This window comes from Danio aesculapii, chromosome 18 (genome assembly GCF_903798145.1).
Source record: "Danio aesculapii chromosome 18, fDanAes4.1, whole genome shotgun sequence".
Taxonomy (NCBI): domain Eukaryota; kingdom Metazoa; phylum Chordata; class Actinopteri; order Cypriniformes; family Danionidae; genus Danio; species Danio aesculapii.
The window spans coordinates 48,117,743-48,138,195 of NC_079452.1; the positions used below are offsets into that span (position 1 = coordinate 48,117,743).

A 20,453-nucleotide genomic window follows, 5' to 3' on the forward strand; every position below is an offset into this window, starting at 1 on the left:
ATGTAAGATTTCAAAAAGCATATACAGCGGCCTCTGTCAGATTTTGGGAAAACAAAAACTGCAAAAAAACATACCTTCTGGGACGTATTTGGCGCTGTCCAGAAATGTATATAGGGGTGCGTAATCAGAATGAGCCTGTTTTTTTTTTTTTTTTTCGACACATAACCATGATTGTGGCAATGTTGATTATCTTGGTTCATTCTCTTAACATAGCATTTGGCAAAATGCAAGGTTGACTTGTGACGCTAAAATGGTAAAACCTTTATTGCCTTTCAAAATGACATACCAGTATTACTAAACCTTGCTAATGAAAAAAAAAAGAATTTACTGAAGCAGCCATGCCATTTTACCTTGAGAGTGATAGGACAGTAGTAGTAGTTAGAGAGAGAGAGAGAGAGAGAGAGAGAGCGGGGAAGGGGTGGGGAAAGGTCCATGAACCATGTCAGCGCACTACCCAAAAGGCTATTGGTGTTGACTATTTTACATTTGTACATCACATCTAGCTCTTTTGTCGAACCATCATTTATTGTATTCAGTAAAGCGCATTGCATCTCCGCTACTACAAAGCAAGATTATATTAGAAATACCAGCATGATGCGCTAATGTGATGCACTGTGGTAGAAGTGTTTTTAGATGATAAAACAGTATTGGGTTAACTTTCTCGGAAGTGTGTCTTCTTTATTTGATAATATGCCTCATCATCATAGTTTTTGTGAAATGGCATGAATGTTTTTTTACTTACGCTAGTGTGCTGAAAATTACAATACATTGTAAATATACAGTAGATGCATGTGTGGAGTTTTGCTAAAATGTTATTAAAGACATGCTTTTTATGTTAAATGACTTTGTAGATTGTATAAAAATTCTATATTAAATTGACTAAACAAATGAAAACATAAAACATTAAAATCAGTTGTTTTAAAAGCTTGAAGTAAATTTAGCCATCATAAGGTTTTAATTATGCCTAATTATTTTATTATTTAAAGGTTTTCTTAAATATGATTAAAGTAGACTAATCACCACATTATAGGTACACATATTGTATTTTACATATTGTACACACTACTCCTAAATATATAAACAGCCAATCACAGCTCTAAGCATTTATACATGTAGACATGGTCAAGCAATTCTGATGTGTTTCAAACTGAGCATCACAAAGGTGAATGAAATGACTTTGAACGTGGCGCTGTTGTTGGTTTCGGTTTTTCAAAAACTGCTGATCTACTGGGATTTTCACACACAAATCTCTCTAGAGTTTACAGAGAATGTTCTGAAAAAAAAGGAGAAAATATCCAATTCAGTGTGCAAAAATGCCTTGTTGATGCCAGAGGTCATTGGTTTGAGCTGATAGAAAGGTAACAGTATAAGCCTCTGAGGAATGTTTGGCACTATTGCATCTGCCATAAAGCATTAAAGGGATAGATCCCCCCCCCCACCGAATTTTTTTATTTACAACACCAAAGAAGATATTTTGAAGAATGTTGCTGGCAGCTGTTGACATCTATAGGGGAAAAATAATACTATGGAAGCCAATGGCCACTGGTTTCCACCATCTTTCAAAACATAACCAAAGAAACTCTTTTAGATTTTATATTTATAGAGATTTAGAAAAAGGGGCCATACTTTTATTCTTGGGTGAACTATCCCTTTAAGGTAGTTCAGTATAAGTGTAAGTGGCTTGTGAGTGTTTATAAAAAAATATAATCTGATTATCTGATAACTAGTGTGAAGAGAGTCATATTATGAGCATCTCAATGTACAGAAAAGACAAACAGTTGAGGAGTTAATTATATGCAATACACCTGCTACCATGAAAGTCTCGACGGGATGGCAAGAAGTAGGGTGCGTAATGTCTTAACAATCTGAAATGCCTCTGGTGACCTTTCTGTTTTTGTCCTAAAGCTAAGGCCCCGGCAGAATAGAGTCATCAGAGAGAGACACATGCTGAGAAAAATAAAAGTATTCTCTCTAGAATGCGTGCAAGAGTTGCAAGCGTTGCATATATACTGTACACACACACACACACACACACACACACACACACACACACACACACACACACACACACATAATGTGTGGACACATTTGTTCATACATGCAATATGCTGAGTGAAAAATACATGCAGTTGTTGTGTCTAGACACTGAAGCGTATCAAACAGGCAATAAATGTAACCACTGAGATTTGTTTCTCTACAATAGCCATTAGTTTACCTCTGATGGATTTCTCTGCTGTATTTGTTCACTTGATCTTGAGGAATTGTCTCATATATTTGCGCCTCTCCTCCCCAAGTCTGTGTTTGTCAGTCAGCACAATCATATTACTGTGCATATTGCAAATGCGGTATACCCTGAGCGGAAGAAGATTTATAGTCCTAGATCAATGTTTACCTGGTATATATCATTTTATAGTGAAAGCAATTGTGTTTTATTTGTTCTTTGAATGCTTTTTTAGACTTGAGTGGGTGCATGACATATTGTCATGGACAAGGCAGGGTCGGGATAGTCCACTAAGCATGAAACTCCTGCTTTGAATGTAGCCAAACTAGTAAAACAAATAAAAATGCAGGGAAATGTCTGTAAGCCAGCTGCGCTTCTGATTTTAGCTCTTGCTTTGAATTTGACTTGCATTTTGGTCACTTCTGATTGGTTTTTGGGTGATGTCATGTGATTGCACTTCACTGGAGAACTCTTGTCCTAATGGACCTTCAGATTCACAATCATTGTTTTGTTGCGCAACAGCACCACCATGGTAGAAAACAAAAACTGCACATCTATTTGCTAACATGTATCACCACATGGTGACTTTATTAATTAGGCTTACTTGCTGATTCTTGTTTTTACAAGTTTATACTTTCTAGTAAAAATATATTTCCCTTTACAGCAACAAATATATGAGCATTTCCAGTGGTTTGGATGTAACATTTGCAGTTAAAACCCAAAACATAAATTCACAGTGAAAGTATATGGCAACATTTTATTGAAACATCTGTTTATATTTTCATAAACAACTAACCGCAGAGTTATGGAATCAGAAAAATATCAACCAGTAAAAATAAATTATATTTTAAATGAGGGAAATAAACATGCGTTATGAATGTGACCAAAAAATCTGTGAGTTTACACTATGCAACATTCTTTGTAGAAATTCTGTAAATTAAACTGCACAACCCAAAAGAAATAATGCTAATCAAGAGAATAGGAGTCGGCTCAGTATAGAACAAACATAATTGATTTTATTTTATTGAAGATTTTTGCATTTATGAGAAAAAAGTGTCGTTATGGATGTCACGTCTCTCCGTTTGGATGTAACATATGTGAAATTGCCACTTGTGTGACTTTGGTAAATCAAATATAATAGATTTAAAACATTGACAAAGACATTTTTAAGTATTTTAGAAGTATTTTAGAAATGGTTTCCGTATTTTGGTGAAAACTTGCATGGAAATGCTCATATGTTTTCTACCATTCATTCTCAAAGAAAATATGCCATTAATGTTGTGATTGAATATATTTACATAATACAATAAACTGTAATCTTAAACTAAGACACAGTTTTTAAATTGATTTATCAATGTCTGTTTAATCTGTAATACAAACAAACATCCATATTATATGATAAATTAAATGTCATAAATTAAATAATGCTTTGAGTGCCACTGTTTTATTTATATGTGACATTTGTTTTTGATCATCAGTTGCAAATGGACATCCAGTCTTTCATTAATTATGTTTATCCTTATATTATCAAAACATTTATTACTAAACTATTCATCTGAATTCTGATTTTCATCCTCATCTTTATGAATTTTCATACATTAATTGTTATTCTATTGCCACTGTGTTACCAGCTTATATTGACACATTCTCTGACTTTTTATGTAAAGGAAATTTACCTTTACACACATTCTACATTTTTCTGTATTACGCAACAAATGCTTAAGTAATGTTCAAGATAATGCAGAAAGCAGTATTCTGCACTGTAATGTTGCTAAAACTTTATTTTACAGTCCTGTTTCACATGTTCATTTTTCACTGGTAACAAGAATGAGCAAGTAATAACATGTGCAAACAGAGGCCTTATTTTGTTCCAAAGAATAAACAGTTTCTTTGGCTTCTCTTTCCTCAGTGTTCATAAACTTTCACAATCATAAGTTTAATATCTTACGAATACAACATATCAATGCTGTTCTTACTGAATAATCCACACTCCACTCTTCAGCACATGCCTCATACTTAGTTATATTATCCAGTTTATGTAATGACTAAGTGCTATTCCTAAACCTACCCCTAAAACTTACCATTAGCTATACAGATTATCTTATATAACCATTACTTAGGGATATCCTGTTGTTGATTTCAATTGCATTTTTATTAACACTTAAATTTTAACAAGGTTGTAATGAAACATGTTTTATAAAGAGAAATGACCCATCAATACACAAGCTGTAGTGAGATGTATGCTGTTTGGCTAAACCTTTTTTCTCTGATCAGTCTGTAAACCCTTTGACTCTTTTTAGGAGAAGACATTGAAATCAGCCTCTATGGAGAGTCCACAGATATAAACATTGCATTGGACAGAAACAGTGTGGTGATGGAAAAAACCTACATCTCTTTGGCTAGCTCTCAGAAAGTGGCAATAACCAACAAGAGTGATTCCATTGTGCATTACCAGTGGAAGACCTTCGCCACTGAGGGTGAAGAAGAACGGGACAAATTAAGGTTTGATTAGTTTGATTAAGGTTTGATTAGTTGCTATATCGGCTTTAGGTGTTTTATTTTGCCATAAATGTATGTTTTTCTAAGTATAATCTTTCGCATTCTTTCTAAATAACGTCTTTTAACATTTGCTGGAGTGTTTTTTGTTCGAAATGAGAGTTAAAAAAGATATTTTCTGGGTTTAAAAGTATTAGTTTTTCTCTATTGTTTTCTTTTTCCTCTTTCACAGGCTTTCCTCAGAGCTCAATCAAGTGGAGGATAAAGAGGTGGAGCAGTTTCTGACAGAAAACACTGATGCTTCTTTGCAAGCTCGTCTTTCGCTGTTTTCACACACCCTCCAGGAAGGTCTCATGCAAACCCAGCAGCAGCTTTTGTCTTTGGACGACCAGGACATCATCATGAGACCCCCGGTGTGTTGTTCACAACTCAAAACATGATAAGCTTCGGGATTTTAGATTTCCGATTTACCCCCATGCAATATTACATAACCAGCAATTAAATTTGAAACTTAGGATGTCCTCATACTGTATAACCATATGCCTTAACATATGGTGGAAATCAAACTCAGACATCACTCTGCTCATTCGAGCAATTTAAAAGATACTGAACGTGATGCTAATTATAAAAAAAAAAAGTTTGTTCATTGGGGGTTGAATGATTACTTGTGAATGTGGAGTTAAATTTTAGTTAACACTTCATCTATGTTAAATTACATTCTTTATTCGTTGGTTCAACCGTGCAGTCGTTGGTACATTCTTTATTTATATATTTCTTTATTTTATATGTTACTTGCGGAATTATTTGTGTCTTTGTGAGTGTTTGTGTGTCCATAGGGGCTGAAAAAATATAGTATGTACTGTAACAGTGCCAGCAGATTATGACAGATCTGTGTGCAGGAAGTTCAGCTCAGCATTTAGTTTTTTTAATGTGTCTAATTCAAACGACACATCCAACAGTGTCTTTTGTTAATTCTGTCACCTTGCTGTGACTTTCATTAGACATAGTCAACTCCTGGTTTCCCTTTTGTGCATAGGTTGTCATTAAAACAACCCTCCCCACAAAATTAGCTTAAAGTGCTGTCTGGAATTTAACCAAAACAATTGATCAAATTAGACTTTTTTTCTTAGTGTGCACATTAAAGAGTTAAAGTGATAGTTCACCCAAAGAGTGTTGATTTGCAAAAAAAAAAAAAAAAAAAGATTTATAAAAATCTATATGATCAAATGATCATATAGGGGAATTACCAACCTACGTCACACATGACATCACAATCACACGGGTTCAACCGTGCATACCGTTTGCAAAAAAGACCGGTTGCAATAGCAAACCTGTCGTGTTGTAGGATGCCAAAATCGGAAAACTTTTATTTTACCGTACACCACGCTACTTTTAATGCCAACCACATCTTTGGCTAACAGCCATCATAAGAGCTGAATGGAGTGAGGATCTAATTAAAAAGATTCTCATTTTATATTACTACTTATTTATATTACAATATTTTTCACTCGTTTTTGATTGCAGCAATGATTTCAGCAAAAGCAGTTAAATATCTTTAAATAAACTGCGGACACTGAATGCTTAGAATGAAATGTAAAAATGTAAATTCACATACCCTGCCATACAGGTGCAGTTCGCTGTCAGAATGAAGTTGTTTTGCTTGGTGATGATTACCCAGGCCTTGTACGGTTCCATCTTCTTTCCTTGTCTTTGGCTAAGTAGAACCTCGGTTTTTAGCATTACAAAGTTTTAAATCTGGTAATCATGGAACATTATTTCTTGCACATGACCACACAGAACAAAATTGTAGGCATCCAACGACTTGTAGGCCTTTAACTTCTATCTTGTAAAAATACTTCAATAAGTTTCAATGGGATACTTGTATATTTCAGGCTGGATGCTTGACGATTTCGTCTTATCCAATATCCATTGGGTGTTATCGCAAAGGGACCTGTCAGACGAACGCCGCTCATTTTAACGTTAATTTTGCAGAATAACAGCTTATCACAGGGTGACAAGCTGTTATAATATGCTGAAAGCATTATGTAAATAATATAACTTATCTCTAATACAACAACAATCTCTGTACCGCATCGGATGTCATTCCCTCACTGTAAATGCTAACGCTCCGTTTTTTTTTTTCTGCAACCTTGATGCGCTCGCATTCCTGAATGTTTACAAACCAGTAATTCACCTATACAAGCAAAACAAAAATAATACAGTGGCTTCTGATGATACAGTACACTGTCATGAAATATTGCAAACGACCGTTTGCTGAGGATGTGGATTAAAGGCAATAAAGTAGTAAAAAATTTTACGTTTTTTGCACTTAGTGACCTTTTCTTTTCATAAGACCTCAATGTTTTGTCATGGACAATAATTTAGTTTCACTTGGACATCACTTGTACATGCTTATACCTGCACAAGGTGCCAGTAAATGTTGAGTTACACCAAGGATCAACTAAAATAATTTTTAATATTCTAGTGAAGAATTATCTTATTAAAGTGCCTGTGAAATCAAAATAATGTTTTTTAGATGTTATTATTAAAATGCTAGTCTTAAGGATAACTATAAGGTAGTGTGCTCTAAAACAGTGACAAAACATCCAAAGCTTGCAGTTTGTCATTTCCAGGTAAATGGATCAATTATTTTTGTGACATCACCTCATACTTCAGTTTCTCATCAAATCGTCTGACCAATAAAATGCTCTATAGCAGGGGTCACCAATCTCGGTCCTGGAGGGCCGGTGTCCCTACAGGGTTTAGCTCCAACTTGCCTCAACACACCTGCCTGGATGTTTCAAGTACACCTTGATTAGCTTGTTCAGGTGTGTTTGATTAGGGTTGGAGCTAAAATCTGCAGGACACCGGCCCTCCAGGAACAAGTTTGGTGACCACTGCTCTATAGTTTATGATATGTCCTGCCCCCTTCTAGATACTTTTCATTCGCTTTTCATTTGATGCGTTTCAAGTATATAAACTGGAAGCTGCGATCTGTATTTTTCTTTCGTATTGTGACGCAGTTCCTAGAGAAACAGAATTTTAAATGAGAAAACAGTGGGTGTGGCTTATTTTTTTTACCTCAAAATCACATCATCTGAGAATAAAACTGGAAACAAACAGAAAGTGCATTTTCAGATTTCAATTAAAGGTTAAAAGGGCAAACAATTTTTTTCTTAATGACATGCACACATGAATTGTTCACCACAAAACTGAGCTGACAAAATCATATGGTTAATTTTGATTTCTTAGGGACTTTAAGGTCAACTGGCTAATTTTTTTAAAGGGGAGGAGCTACTCTAGGTCGCCCCCTGTCTTCATATTTCAGTTGAAATTACGTCACCTTTAAAGTGATCCTATATTTTCCTACATAACTGTACTTTATTATGTGGTTTAATATTTGTACATTATACAGCATGTAGAATACAGAAAAGGGTAAATTAAGGATGGATACAATTTAAAAGTCCACTCCAACCCTAATTGCTCATGCACATGCAGCTTTTTCTAGAATCTAGAAACAAGAATCATGCAGGTTTGAGATAGAAAGGACTGAGACAGAGCACATAGAACAGATCGTATCCCCTCTGCTTGGATGTGAGCATCTGTTTACATGCAGCAGAGCTTGATCACACCTGCTTCGTCAACTTTCTGTCAAGCACTGCCTGGTGACACAACATGCTGTTTGTTCACCAGCGATTTAGCAAACACTTTTATTGAATGTAATTGGAAGGCCAGCCCCCCTGGAGCAGCCTAATTGTAAGTGCTCAACAGCACAGTGATTATACGAGACCTTGATATCTCAAGGTTTATTTATACATCACCTTATGAGATCATACATGTGACGTTTGTGTTACCAGCTCTGATTGTTTATGCTCTCGCCACTTGGTGTGTGTCACTGCTACCTCTGGGTGGAGTGTGGGTGTGTCCTTTTTTATGCCACTGTAATAATAATAATAATAATAATAATAATAATAATAATAGTAATAATAATAATAATACATCTACAATAAATTACTATGAATATTAATTCATACTATTTTTACACTGTTGTTCAGATTTTTCAGGCATGGTTATTAGTTAAAGGGTTAGTTCACCCAAAAAGGAAAATGCTGTTGTGATTACTCACACTCATGTCAATCCAATTCCTTAAAGCCTTCGTTGATCTTCGGAATACAAATTAAGATATTTTAGATAACATCCTTGAGCGCCCTGACCATCCATAGACAGCAGTAGTACCGAGACACTCAAAGTCCATTGCCCATTTTATTGTACGTAGTAAACGCACCCCCTGATGAAATAAAAAATATAGACAGACTTTGAGAAACTTTTTGTTTCTTTGAAAATCTTGAGCTCAGATTTTATATTAAATATCAGCAACACTTTATTTTAAGTCACAATTCATGCTGTTAACAAACCATTAACTAAGACTTTTAGCTCAAAAAACGGTTAATTAGCTGATTTTTAATAGTAAGATAGTAGTTGGGTTTAGGTATTGAGTACTTTATAGCTAATAAATAGCTAATATACAGTTAATATCTTAATAATAGGCAGGTTTATAGGCACAGAATACAAATTCTAAAACATTTTAGAATGTAATAAAAAAATGAAACAAATGTCATCAAAGAACCATCAAAGAACATCAAAGAATCATCAAAGATCATCAAATAATCTTAAAAAACAACTTAAAATATCTAGCTTCAGTATTAATAATAACATATTAATATAATAATATATTAATAATAATTAATTAATAACTACACATTTCAGATCAACTTTTAATTGTATTTTCTGAGGGATTGTGACTCTAAAGACTATAAAGATCTATAAAACATTCAGCTTAAAATCACAGGCATAAATGACCTTTGAAAATTTTATAAAATAGATTATAAAGTAACACCATATTAAAAAAAAAAAAAGAAACGATTCAGTTGCTTTTTCAAAAAATTAATATAGACCCTTTTTACATTTCCGGGTTTCTCAGTAGTGGAAGTCATCATAGTTGGGAAAACTTAGAGCGCAGTGAATAGAAGAGTACAACAATTTTTTTTATAATATTATTTGCTCAAATAATAAAAGAAAAACTCCATGATGATGTTAAAAAGACTTTCAGAAAAAGGAAAAAAATTGTGTGAGACTGATGATGGCATCCAGAGAAGAGAATAATGTCAAATTTACTTCTCCTGTCCTATAGACGCTGCATTAAAAATGCCTCGCACAAGCGGTAATTCGTTTTTTATAATTTGAAGCAAAGATGATATACTACATACATAAATACATACAAATGTTCATATGTTTTTTTAAAAAGTCTAACTCTTAAAAACTTTCAAGGATTTAAGATGCTGATGACCACTAAAGGCGTCATAACAGGCTTGTGAAAAAGGCCCATTTTGAACGCAAATGTGATATATATATAATAACATTTGTTTAAATTAATCTAAATTATGTATTATTATTAATTCTTGCCACTTTTCAGATTTTTATTTCTTTTTTTACAGAAAGGAGAAATCTGGCCCAACAGCACTGCAGAGGTGAACATCATCTTCAAACCACAGGAAGCCAGAATCTACCAGCAGACTGTTTACTGCGAAATTTCTGGTACTTACACCATAATAACAGATGTTGTATTAAAATAAATCACTTTTTCGCTGTCACATCTGTGCTTATGCATGCTTGTGTTGGTTTCTAACAATGCATTGGTATATTTGCATGAAGCATCTAGGCCCATCTGCAGGGCTGGATATCAGGTTTGCATCTATTTGCATGTTCAACTAAGGTCTGACAATATTCTGGTTGCTTGGATTAGTAGTGACCTAGAAAGTCAGACTGTTGATATTGTAGCCAGTGAAATTTCACAGCCAGTTTCATTTTGCTAACCTTTTTTTTTTGCTTTGTTTTCTCATTTGAATGCTCTGTACTTACACAGGTCGTGAATCTCGGCTACCACTCTGCATACAGGGTGAAGGTTTAGGCCCAAAACTGCGGTTCAACTTTGACTTTCTAGACATGGGAAACATCGTCATCGGCTCCCAACAGAGTTATAAGGTACAGTTGTCAATAACTGCATAGATATGAAAACCCTTTTTAGTATATGTGGCATAAAGCTAAACGCTTTGATCCCTAAAGGTGCTGTATGTAAGTTTTTGACTCTTCTAAAACATTAAAATACCATAATATGTGTGTACCATTAACCCACCCAGTGCCAGTTTAGCCAATTGTATATCAGCACCCTCGGTTGTCTTTGTGGAAAACTGCGTTTTTCATTCATTTAGTCATGAAGGCTCTCAAAATATGCATCCATGACCGAAATGCGACCTCCGATGGACATTAGCAAACTCTGAGATGAGACGCAGGTTCAGAGTTCCACATGAGGTGGTTGTTAATTAACAAATAACATAAACATTACAAATGTAAAGAATAGGTGAGCAGGTTACATAGTAACCCTTTGTCCTAATAACACCCTACGTGAGGAGATTTGCAGGGATAAGCAATTTGGGTGTTTGCACCATACGAAACGCAACAGAAATTTAAATACAGCCATTCAGAAGCACAGAATAGTGCATTCCAGCGAAATAGTAAGGTTTATAATCTAATTAATATGGAGAGAGATAAGACTCAATAATAATTCACGCAAAAGACACTATGTACACATGCGTAGCCAAATTCACGTACGTAAAATAGTTATTTATACTTACAAAAACAATTCACATGCACAAAATAAAAATAAATTTTCATAAAATACGTTTCACAAATGCAAAACACCATTTGCAAATATATAAGAGTGTACAAAAAGTTTTGAATGTTTAAAATTCACGAGTTCATCCTGAATGAGAATGTGCAAATCCTCTCTCACGTACGACTCACCCTGAATACCAGTGTGTGCATTTTGAGACTTTCCTGCCAGAAACAGGCAACTCGTACCTCTCAGCCAATCAGATGAGAGCTGTACTCAATGTCAACCACTCTGCGCTCCTTTTGCGCAGTCTGTTCCTCTAACCAACATGGCGGATACTCCTGTAAGTCAATACTGTTTCCTACTAGTTTGTGTATACGCTTTTTATAGTAGAAACTGAGTGTATTTTCAGTAACTCAATAGAAAAGTGCTTGTGTTAAGTCTATGCTAATTTAAGTGTATAGTAATAAATGTGCAAAGCATCTTGTATTAGCCGCCATGTTGTAATTTAATACAAGATGCTTTGCACATTTATTACTATACACTTAAATTAGCATAGACTTAACACAAGCACTTTTCTATTGAGTTACTGAAAATACACTCAGATTCTACTATAAAAAGAGTATACACAAACTAGTAGGAAACAGTATTGACTTACAGGAGTATCCGCCATGTTGGTTAGAGGAACAGACTGCGCAAAAGGAGCGCAGAGTGGTTGACATTGAGTACAGCTCTCATCTGATTGGCTGAGAGGTACGAGTTGCCTGTTTCTGGCAGGAAAGTCTCACAATGCACACACTGGTATTCAGGGTGAGTCGTACGTGAGAGAGGATTTTCTCATTCAGGATGAACTCGTGAATTTTAAACATTCAAAACTTTTTGTACACTCTTATATATTTGCAAATGGTGTTTTGCATTTGTGAAACGTATTTTATGAAAATGTATTTTTATTTTGTGCATGTGAATTGTTTTTGTAAGTATAAATAAATATTTTACGTACGTGAATTTGGCTACGCATGTGTACATCGTGTCTTTTGCGTGAATTATTATTGAGTCTAATCTCTCTCCATATTAATACATATTAAACCTCTTTTACATTATTAGATGTACATGCTGAATCACTGATATGTGTTGACTTACACTAAATAACAATAACAATAACAAATAGCTCTAAAGTTCAATTTAGAATGATTTATTTTAGTTTCAAGATCTGAGGTGAACTCTCTGCAGCTGCTTTCAGTAGTATGGCAATAAATGTCATGTAAAATGACATTTAAACTCACATTATTAGCATTTAACACTAAATAAAGCACATGAGGTGTACCCGAGGTGATCATGGTCAGTTTATCCTGTTGTTCAGTTGCAAGAAATAGAAGCCGTTTTTAAAATATATATTTCAGGTTAGAACAAAAACTCCTTTTAATATGGAAAATATTCCTTCTATCACGTGCCGTTGCTTTTATTTAGAACACAATTTAAATCAGCCCTAAATCAGCCTTTAGGCTCAATAATCAGGCACACTGCTGTGGTGACGTCAATCTGGCAACCTGCTTTTGCGTGTGTTTTCAATCAGGAGTGCAATACCTAGTTCAAACACTGGGTGTCAAACTTACATACTGCACCTTTAATTAAGGTTCCATTTGTTAAAGTATTTACTTACCTGAACTAAAAGTGAATTAAACTTAATCAGCACTTGTTAAAGTGCTTGTTAACATTAGTTAATGCACTGTGAGTTAACAAGAACTAACAATGAATGAACAAGAACTAACATTAACAAAGATTAAAAAGACTGTAATAAATATTGTTCAATGGTCCATAGTGCTAGGAAATACACTGATTAACATTAAATAATGAAACCTTATTGTGGAAATTCCATTAAATGTTCTATTTCATAATTTTCATTCAACTGTTTACAAATGAGCAGATGCATGACACACTAAAGGTGCAAAATGGGTTCAGTCTGACATAGAATTTTACTAATTGAGTAAGTGCTGCAACCGAATGCAGTTTGTTAGTGTTATTGTCTCCTTTTTAACCTTTAGCATAGCCTAAAAGAGAAAACCACTTAGCGTTACCTCCTCCAAATCATTACGCATACTAAAGCATGCAGTCATGGTGGGAGAAAAACTATTGATGAAACAGAAGAACCCTTCGAAGGATTGATTTGTTGTGAAGCCGTAGCAAGCAGGATCTCGCATCAAATTTAATCAGGATGTCGCTGACAATCTGCCAAGTGTAGCATGGACTCAACTGCAGTTTTAATTGAATAATAAAAGCCTCTTATTATCACAGAGTCTTGAAATAGACCAGTGTTTTTTGGCTCAGTTCACATGCACTCATATGCTGAATTATGCAAATGCTGTGGCTTTCCAATTCCTTTTGTTATCTGAGGTTTTGCATGATTCCAATAATACAATTGTCCTGAAACTTTTGGATTTCGAGTTTGAATCTGATTTGTCCCATGGGCCTTCTTTTGAGGTAGTATTCAAGTCTGTGATTAAACAATGTAAGCTGATCCCACTGGTGGAGAAATGAAACAATTGGACGTTCAGTTTGTGCAGGCATAGACTTGAAAACCCTCTTTCTTTTGTGTCTGTTTTCTCTTCCTCTTAGCTGTTTTTGAGCAACAAGGGACTGATAAATGGTGAGTACAAACTAGTGCAGCCCAGTACAGTGCTGGGCCTTTGCTTTTCCTTCAAGCCCTCTGAAGGTATGATTCCACCTGGAGCCTGTCAAACAATGGAAGTCCGCTTCTCTTCTGATAAACTGGGAGTCTTCACTGAGGAGTTACTTTTCAGTGTGGTGGGAAACCCCAAGCCTGTTACTGTCACATTCAGGTAAACCTCACAGGTTTTACATTTTAAACATGAATATGATTTAGGTTAAGGCAAATATATAGATAAATAAATGTAAATGATGTTCTGCATATCAAGGATTTTGTTTTAGGTTTATCTGTACATGGAATAATATAATTATTTGAATGTATGTATGCATTTTCATCATTTTGTTATCAGAAGGCACACTTGTTTACCCTCATACTAGACACTGTTATCAAATTCTGTCATAAATGATATATGACCTAAACATTTGAAAAAAAGTCAAATGTTTTGCTTAGTATCTGTTAAATGAACCCCTTTTGTTTTGCTCATTTTCCTCAACACCAGTATATTCCCCGCCAGTTTCCATTGCATTGCGCTGTTATGTACTAATGGCAGTTTTAAAACATGAACCCAACCATGACATGACAGATTGTCTGTCCCACTCATACAAACACATAAACATACTATTAAAAAGGTCAGTAAAATCTTTTTGTTTATGCATCTTTATACATGCACATACATCGGCCAATTTATAAGGTAGACTCGTACAACTTCTACACATCTACACACACATTAAGCTTCTCCACAATGGATGTTCAGCATTCTCCAACCTCCAGTACCTAGACTGCAGCTCTGGTCAAGAAGTTTGGCCAGAGGAGAAATGGTCTAGGTTTTTTCTTTCACTTTCGTCAAGTAGTGATGTTTGTTCCTCGCCACTGTCGCCACTGGCTTGCTTGGTTTGGGACTTGTGGAGCTGCACATCAATGCATTTGCTTGGTGTTTGGACTTTCCAAAAAAGTGAAATTTTGAAGTTCTGAACTGAACTAAACTGAACTTCAACTCTGAAAACTGGATTGACTGTTTCAATTTACTAGAACTTGTATGTTAAGCTGCTTTGACACAATCTACATTGTAAAATCGCTATAGAAATAAAGATGAATTGAATTGAAAAACTTATAATCAACAGCTAATTAATTATTTATATATGTAGACGTGGTCAGGACGATCTGCTAAAATTGTAACTGAGCATCAGTATTTGTAAGAAAAGTGATTTAAGTGACTTTGAACATGGCGTGGCGGTTGGTGCCAGATGGGCTGGTCTGGTTTTTTAGAAACTGCTGATCTACTGAGATTATTATCCACAACCATCTGTAGGGTTTACAGAGAATGTCAGAAAAGAGGAAATATAGAGTGAGTTTCAGATCTGTGAGTGCGAATGGCCTTGATGTCAGAGCTGATAGAAAGCAACAGTAATTCAAATAAACACAACCAAGGTCTGTAGAAAAATATCTCTGACCATATTGAAATTTGATGCAATAGCTCAGGAAGACCATAGCGGTGTCTCTCTTGTCAGCTAAGAGCTAACGTTTGCACATACTCACCAAAATTTGACCAATAGAAAATTGAAAAGGGTTTCCTGGTCTAATGAGTTGTTATTACTGCTGCAACATTTAGATCAGGGGTGCCCAAACTCGATCCTGGAGGGCCGATGTCCTGCAGAATTTAGCTCCAACTTGCCACAACAACACTTGCACGGATGTTTCTAGAAAGACTAGTAAGAGCTTGATTAGATAGCCCAGGTGTGTCTGATTGGAGTTGGAACTAAACTTTGCAGGACACTGGCCCTCCAGGACCAAGTTTGGGCGCCAATGATTTAGATGGTAGGGTCAGGATTTGGTCTAAACAGCATGAAAACATTGATTCGCACTATAGCCATGGTGTAATCTCCTCGATGACAGCCATATTGCGCCAGACCGCACACCACACATCAGCTGATTGGTGGAGAGGAGAAAGAGTGATAAAGCCAATTATGATATGGGGATGTTTAGGAGGCCACGATGGACAGAGGCCAGTGGGCAAATTTGGCCAGTATGCCCGGGTTAAACCCCTACTCATTTTCGAAGGACATCCTTGGATTTTTAACGACCACATAGAGTCAGAACCTCGGTTTAACGTCTCGTCTGAAAGATGGCGCTCACTGAGCAGTAAAGAGTCCCCTTAATTATACTGGGGCATTAGGACCCACACAGACTGCAGGTTGAGCACCTCCTGCTGGCCTCACTAACACCCCTTCCGGCAGGCACTGACCAGGCTCAGCCTTGCTTAGCTTCAGTGAGCGACCATGTGAGAGTTGCAGAGAGCTAGCTATGGTGGAGTATTATGAGAGATATATTCAGGATGTGAGCGTAGCTCAAAGTAAAAATTAAATAAAGATTGAAGCTATGCTACAAGTCCAGTGATGAGAAGTTTAGACTATTTTCATATAATCTAAATGTTACATATTGATTTTCTAACACATAATTCACATGCAAAATGGCATCTCAAGACAAAACAATATGCATCTATGAAATTATAAGAAAGATTAATGTACATGGCATAATAGAATGTAAAGATTAATGTACTGTAAAGATGAAATTATTGTTTATCTGGGTCTTCAGGCTATGCGTTTTAGGTTAGCATATCTCACCTGTCATTTTCACTGAGTCTTTACGAGGTAGTTCACAGGTTTTTGTCATGTCACATCTTTATAAACTAAAGTTATGTGGGTTAAGTTCATCAGTCTCTAGTCTGAAGTGACCGCACCATTAATTGACAACTGATGGTGAGGCCATCAACAGAAACATATCCATTTCATACACTTGTAAATAGTACAATTATAACCCCAATGTTCTGACAAAATTCCCTCCCTCTGCCCTTATGAAGTGGATGCTACACACTTGTGGTGGTGAACAGAGACCCCCATACAATTGTAATGCGCTTTGGCTGTATGACCATACACAATAAATGCGCTGTATAAATACACATGTAATTACATTATATTACATTACACTTTATTGGCCAGCCTTTCTTGGTACCTCCTGTTTGCGTTTTCATGCTAAATCCAAATGCATGCACCTACTATGTATGGTTTGACGGATGAACATAGGCTCATTCTGAAAACGTAGCTCTATATACATTTCTGGAGATTACGAATTATGTACCCAGAGGTACGTATGGCTGCATTTCATTTTCAAAATGAACGCTATAGGCCGATATGACGCTGTTCCTTTTGGCGCTTACCAACTGACTGCTTACTTCCGTATGGATGGCTTACCTGCTGTTACCAGTTTGTCCATTGGCTTGCTGCGTATGTCGGCGGATGTGGAGCAGAATTGACTGTTACAATGAGGTTCGGGTCTGGCGAAGAATGGTTCTAGAAAGCAGGTATAACAAAAACAAAAGCCAATAAATAATTAAATAACAGGGTGAGAATGTTGTAAAATCTGAAAATGGGGGAAAAATCAGGGTGCCACGAGGGCTTTTATTTTTCTTGTTTGTTTTTGAAAACACTGTCAGTTGGGTTTACAGAAGTGGGTGGTCGGGTCAATCTGTGTTTTTGAAAACACTGTCGGTTGGGTTTAGTGAAGGAGGAGGGTGGGTCAGTCGATCGTTCGATCAGGCGTGGAAAAAGCATACACAGTGGCCTCTGGTGGATTTACAAAACCAAAAACTGCAAAAAAAAAACATACCTCCTGGGACATATTTGGCACTCTCCAGAAATGTATATAGTGGTGCATTTTCAGAATGAGCCTGGGATAGATTTGTTTGTCGGACAAAATTGGCTGGAGCGTCTGTCAGTCAAACTGCTGGCGAATCGTCAGTTGTCTAAGTAATGTCCATCCCTTTATGACCACAGTCTACCCAAATTGTGATGACTACTTTTAGCAGGAAAACATGTCATGACACAAATCTCAAATTGGTTTCTCGAAGATGAAAATGAGTTAACAATGATCAAATGACCTCCAGAGTCCCCAGATCCGTTAGTATCTGTATTGCATTCATACTACAAACATTTATGCTACAGTATGTAAAGTACCCTTTAGCAGTTCTAAAGCAATTACTTATTCAAAATAGGTGTCTACTCAAGAGAATTTCTAACTCAGCCAAAGATGTGCACTTCAAAATCTCATTGTAGGTAAAACTGTAGATCTTTTTTTGCCTACTGTTTAATTATCTACTATAAGAGGGGAGATTTGCATTTCAGTTCCAATCCTAGTATTGCTTTAGTTGAGCTTAGTCAAAGTTGGATTTAAAGCAGTTAAGATACCCTTCGTCTGATGCAAAGATTGACCTACATTGTACATTCCTTCCTTTAATCAACCCCCTCTTATGACCATTATTAAGAAGCGTCAATGTTTCTCCCTCAGTCTTGGTTGTTTTAATCATTAGCTTATGGCTGATTAAATGAATCCATACAGGCTGAACTTTAATTAAACAAGCTCTGTTGAAATCTTTCAAACAAACCAGCACAAGTCACTTCCTTCTTGATTAAGATGGATTACCAACGAAAGTGCTGAATGTAGACATTCCGAAACTACCACTCTGCCTAGTCATCTAAAAACAATCGTTTCTCGTTCCATTGGACTTCACCTCAACAACCTTTTAGTTTTGTATAATTACTTGTAGCGCATGTTCATTGGCCTTCATTCATGGTCAGTAGGGTTTTCTGAAGGTTTCCGTGTCCCTTTATCTTTTGCAGGGGTTGTTTAATAGGGCCTACATTCCACTTCAGTGTCCCAGAACTCAACTTTGGGGAGGTGTCCTTTGGTAAATGAACTTGCACTTTCCACTTCATCAATCAGGATCAATGATAGCGATTAATCTTGTTTTGCGTGTGGTGCGGTGTGTTCAGTGATCTTCTCTCTCTGACCCAAGGGTTTCCACAAATGCTGACATGCAGCCTTAGCAACACCTCAGTGGTGCCCATGAGCTTTGGACTGCGGATCCCTGGAGATGGTACAGGACAGGCGAGCATTACCAGCACAGACCAGGTAGCTCAGCCCAACCGAAGTGAATGGGGAATGGGAGACCAAACCGAAAGGAGACCAAAAGAGTTTATCTTATCACCCTGCACAGGCACAGTTCGTGCTATGGCTGAGATTGATATCCAGGTATGTTCTCTTTCTGAGCTGTCAACATATTATCTCACCGAAAGCCATTTGAATCAATTTCCCTATGCAAAAGACAGATCGGCCTGTCAGGATGATCCCAGTGACCTGTCCACAGAACCACAAATGTCAACAAACGTCAAAAAAACTTTGATCTTTAAAACTAAGTGCAGCCTTAAACGTCCATTCAGAGCAGACCTTTAATCCCTATTAAACCTCAGACAGCTTGGACTTTTGAAAAAAAAAAAAGTCTGCTGCATTCCAATAATAGAAAAATGGGAGGAATATATTGGAAAAGAACTGATAAATGAGAATAGTAGCTCCAGCCTCACTCTCCCTCCATTGGGCTGTGATTATCTTGCCCATACTTCTTTCAGTGGGTGCCAGGTACCTCGCGTACCTGTCATGTGCTGGTCTTTTCCCATCAATGGGAGCTGTCAGCACTTTGGAGGGCTAATCTGTTGGATGTGTCCGCCTGTCTTTGTGCTTCCCGTGGATGTGGGTGTCTCCTGTCAGTGTGCAAATGCGCTTCTCCCATTCTGTCGCACCAGTCTGTGGTGGCTCACTGTGCTCTAATGAGGCCTCAGCAGAAGAATACATATTAGGGGTTTGTAGTTAGTCGTATTAGGGAAATTTTGGACGGCATTCCCAGATGCATCACATACAGCTGGCCGGCAGCCTCCCAGACGTGTTGGCATAATAAAACAATGGCACCTGGAGAGTGCTTTACTGTTCTTCTCAGGCAGTTACATTTCTTGGTGACAGTTGTCTGTGATCCCATATGTGCAGTATTAGAGCACTTAAAGCACTGCAGGGAGAGGAATGGAGGAATATTCCTATCAGAGTTGTTTGGAATAAAATGGTGATTTGTAGAGATATTTTTAGTCAAGCAGCTGTTACAAAGCTGTTCAAAGCTGCTAATTTAAACAATGCTTTGGATGTAGGAAGAATTTAAAGTTTTGCGGTTAAGTGACTTAATATTGTTACGAAAAAAAAATCTAACTATATGTTTTCATTATTTATATTTCATTAAATGCTGTGATTTAAAATTTTTGTTCATCAAAGATTCCAGAAAAAGGTTTACCAATGTGTCCACAAAATATTAAAAATGAATGAATATTATAAATAATAATAATGAATAATAATTTATTTTTGATCAATTAAATAAAATTAAGGTATTTATGCAGCAACTCAACATATTAGAACACTGGTGATTTAAAGTGACTTTGAACGTGGCATGGTTGTTGGTGTCAGCCAGGCTGGTCTGAGTATTTCAGAAACTGCTGATCTACTTGGTTTTTCTCACACAACCATCTCTA

The 20,453-nt window shown here is 36.4% G+C and overlaps 1 protein-coding gene across 1 annotated transcript in view; it reads left to right on the top strand.

Moving 5' to 3' along the window:
- The window catches only part of hydin (HYDIN axonemal central pair apparatus protein), a 145,276-nt gene that overhangs the window by 24,701 nt on the left and 100,122 nt on the right, over positions 1-20,453 (top strand). The window contains exons 7-13 of the mRNA XM_056478776.1: positions 4,522-4,723; positions 4,950-5,130; positions 10,213-10,312; positions 10,641-10,759; positions 14,001-14,224; positions 18,726-18,793; positions 18,902-19,137. Coding sequence (XP_056334751.1) covers positions 4,522-4,723; positions 4,950-5,130; positions 10,213-10,312; positions 10,641-10,759; positions 14,001-14,224; positions 18,726-18,793; positions 18,902-19,137 — 1,130 coding nt within the window. The remainder of the gene's footprint in view (positions 1-4,521; positions 4,724-4,949; positions 5,131-10,212; positions 10,313-10,640; positions 10,760-14,000; positions 14,225-18,725; positions 18,794-18,901; positions 19,138-20,453) is intronic.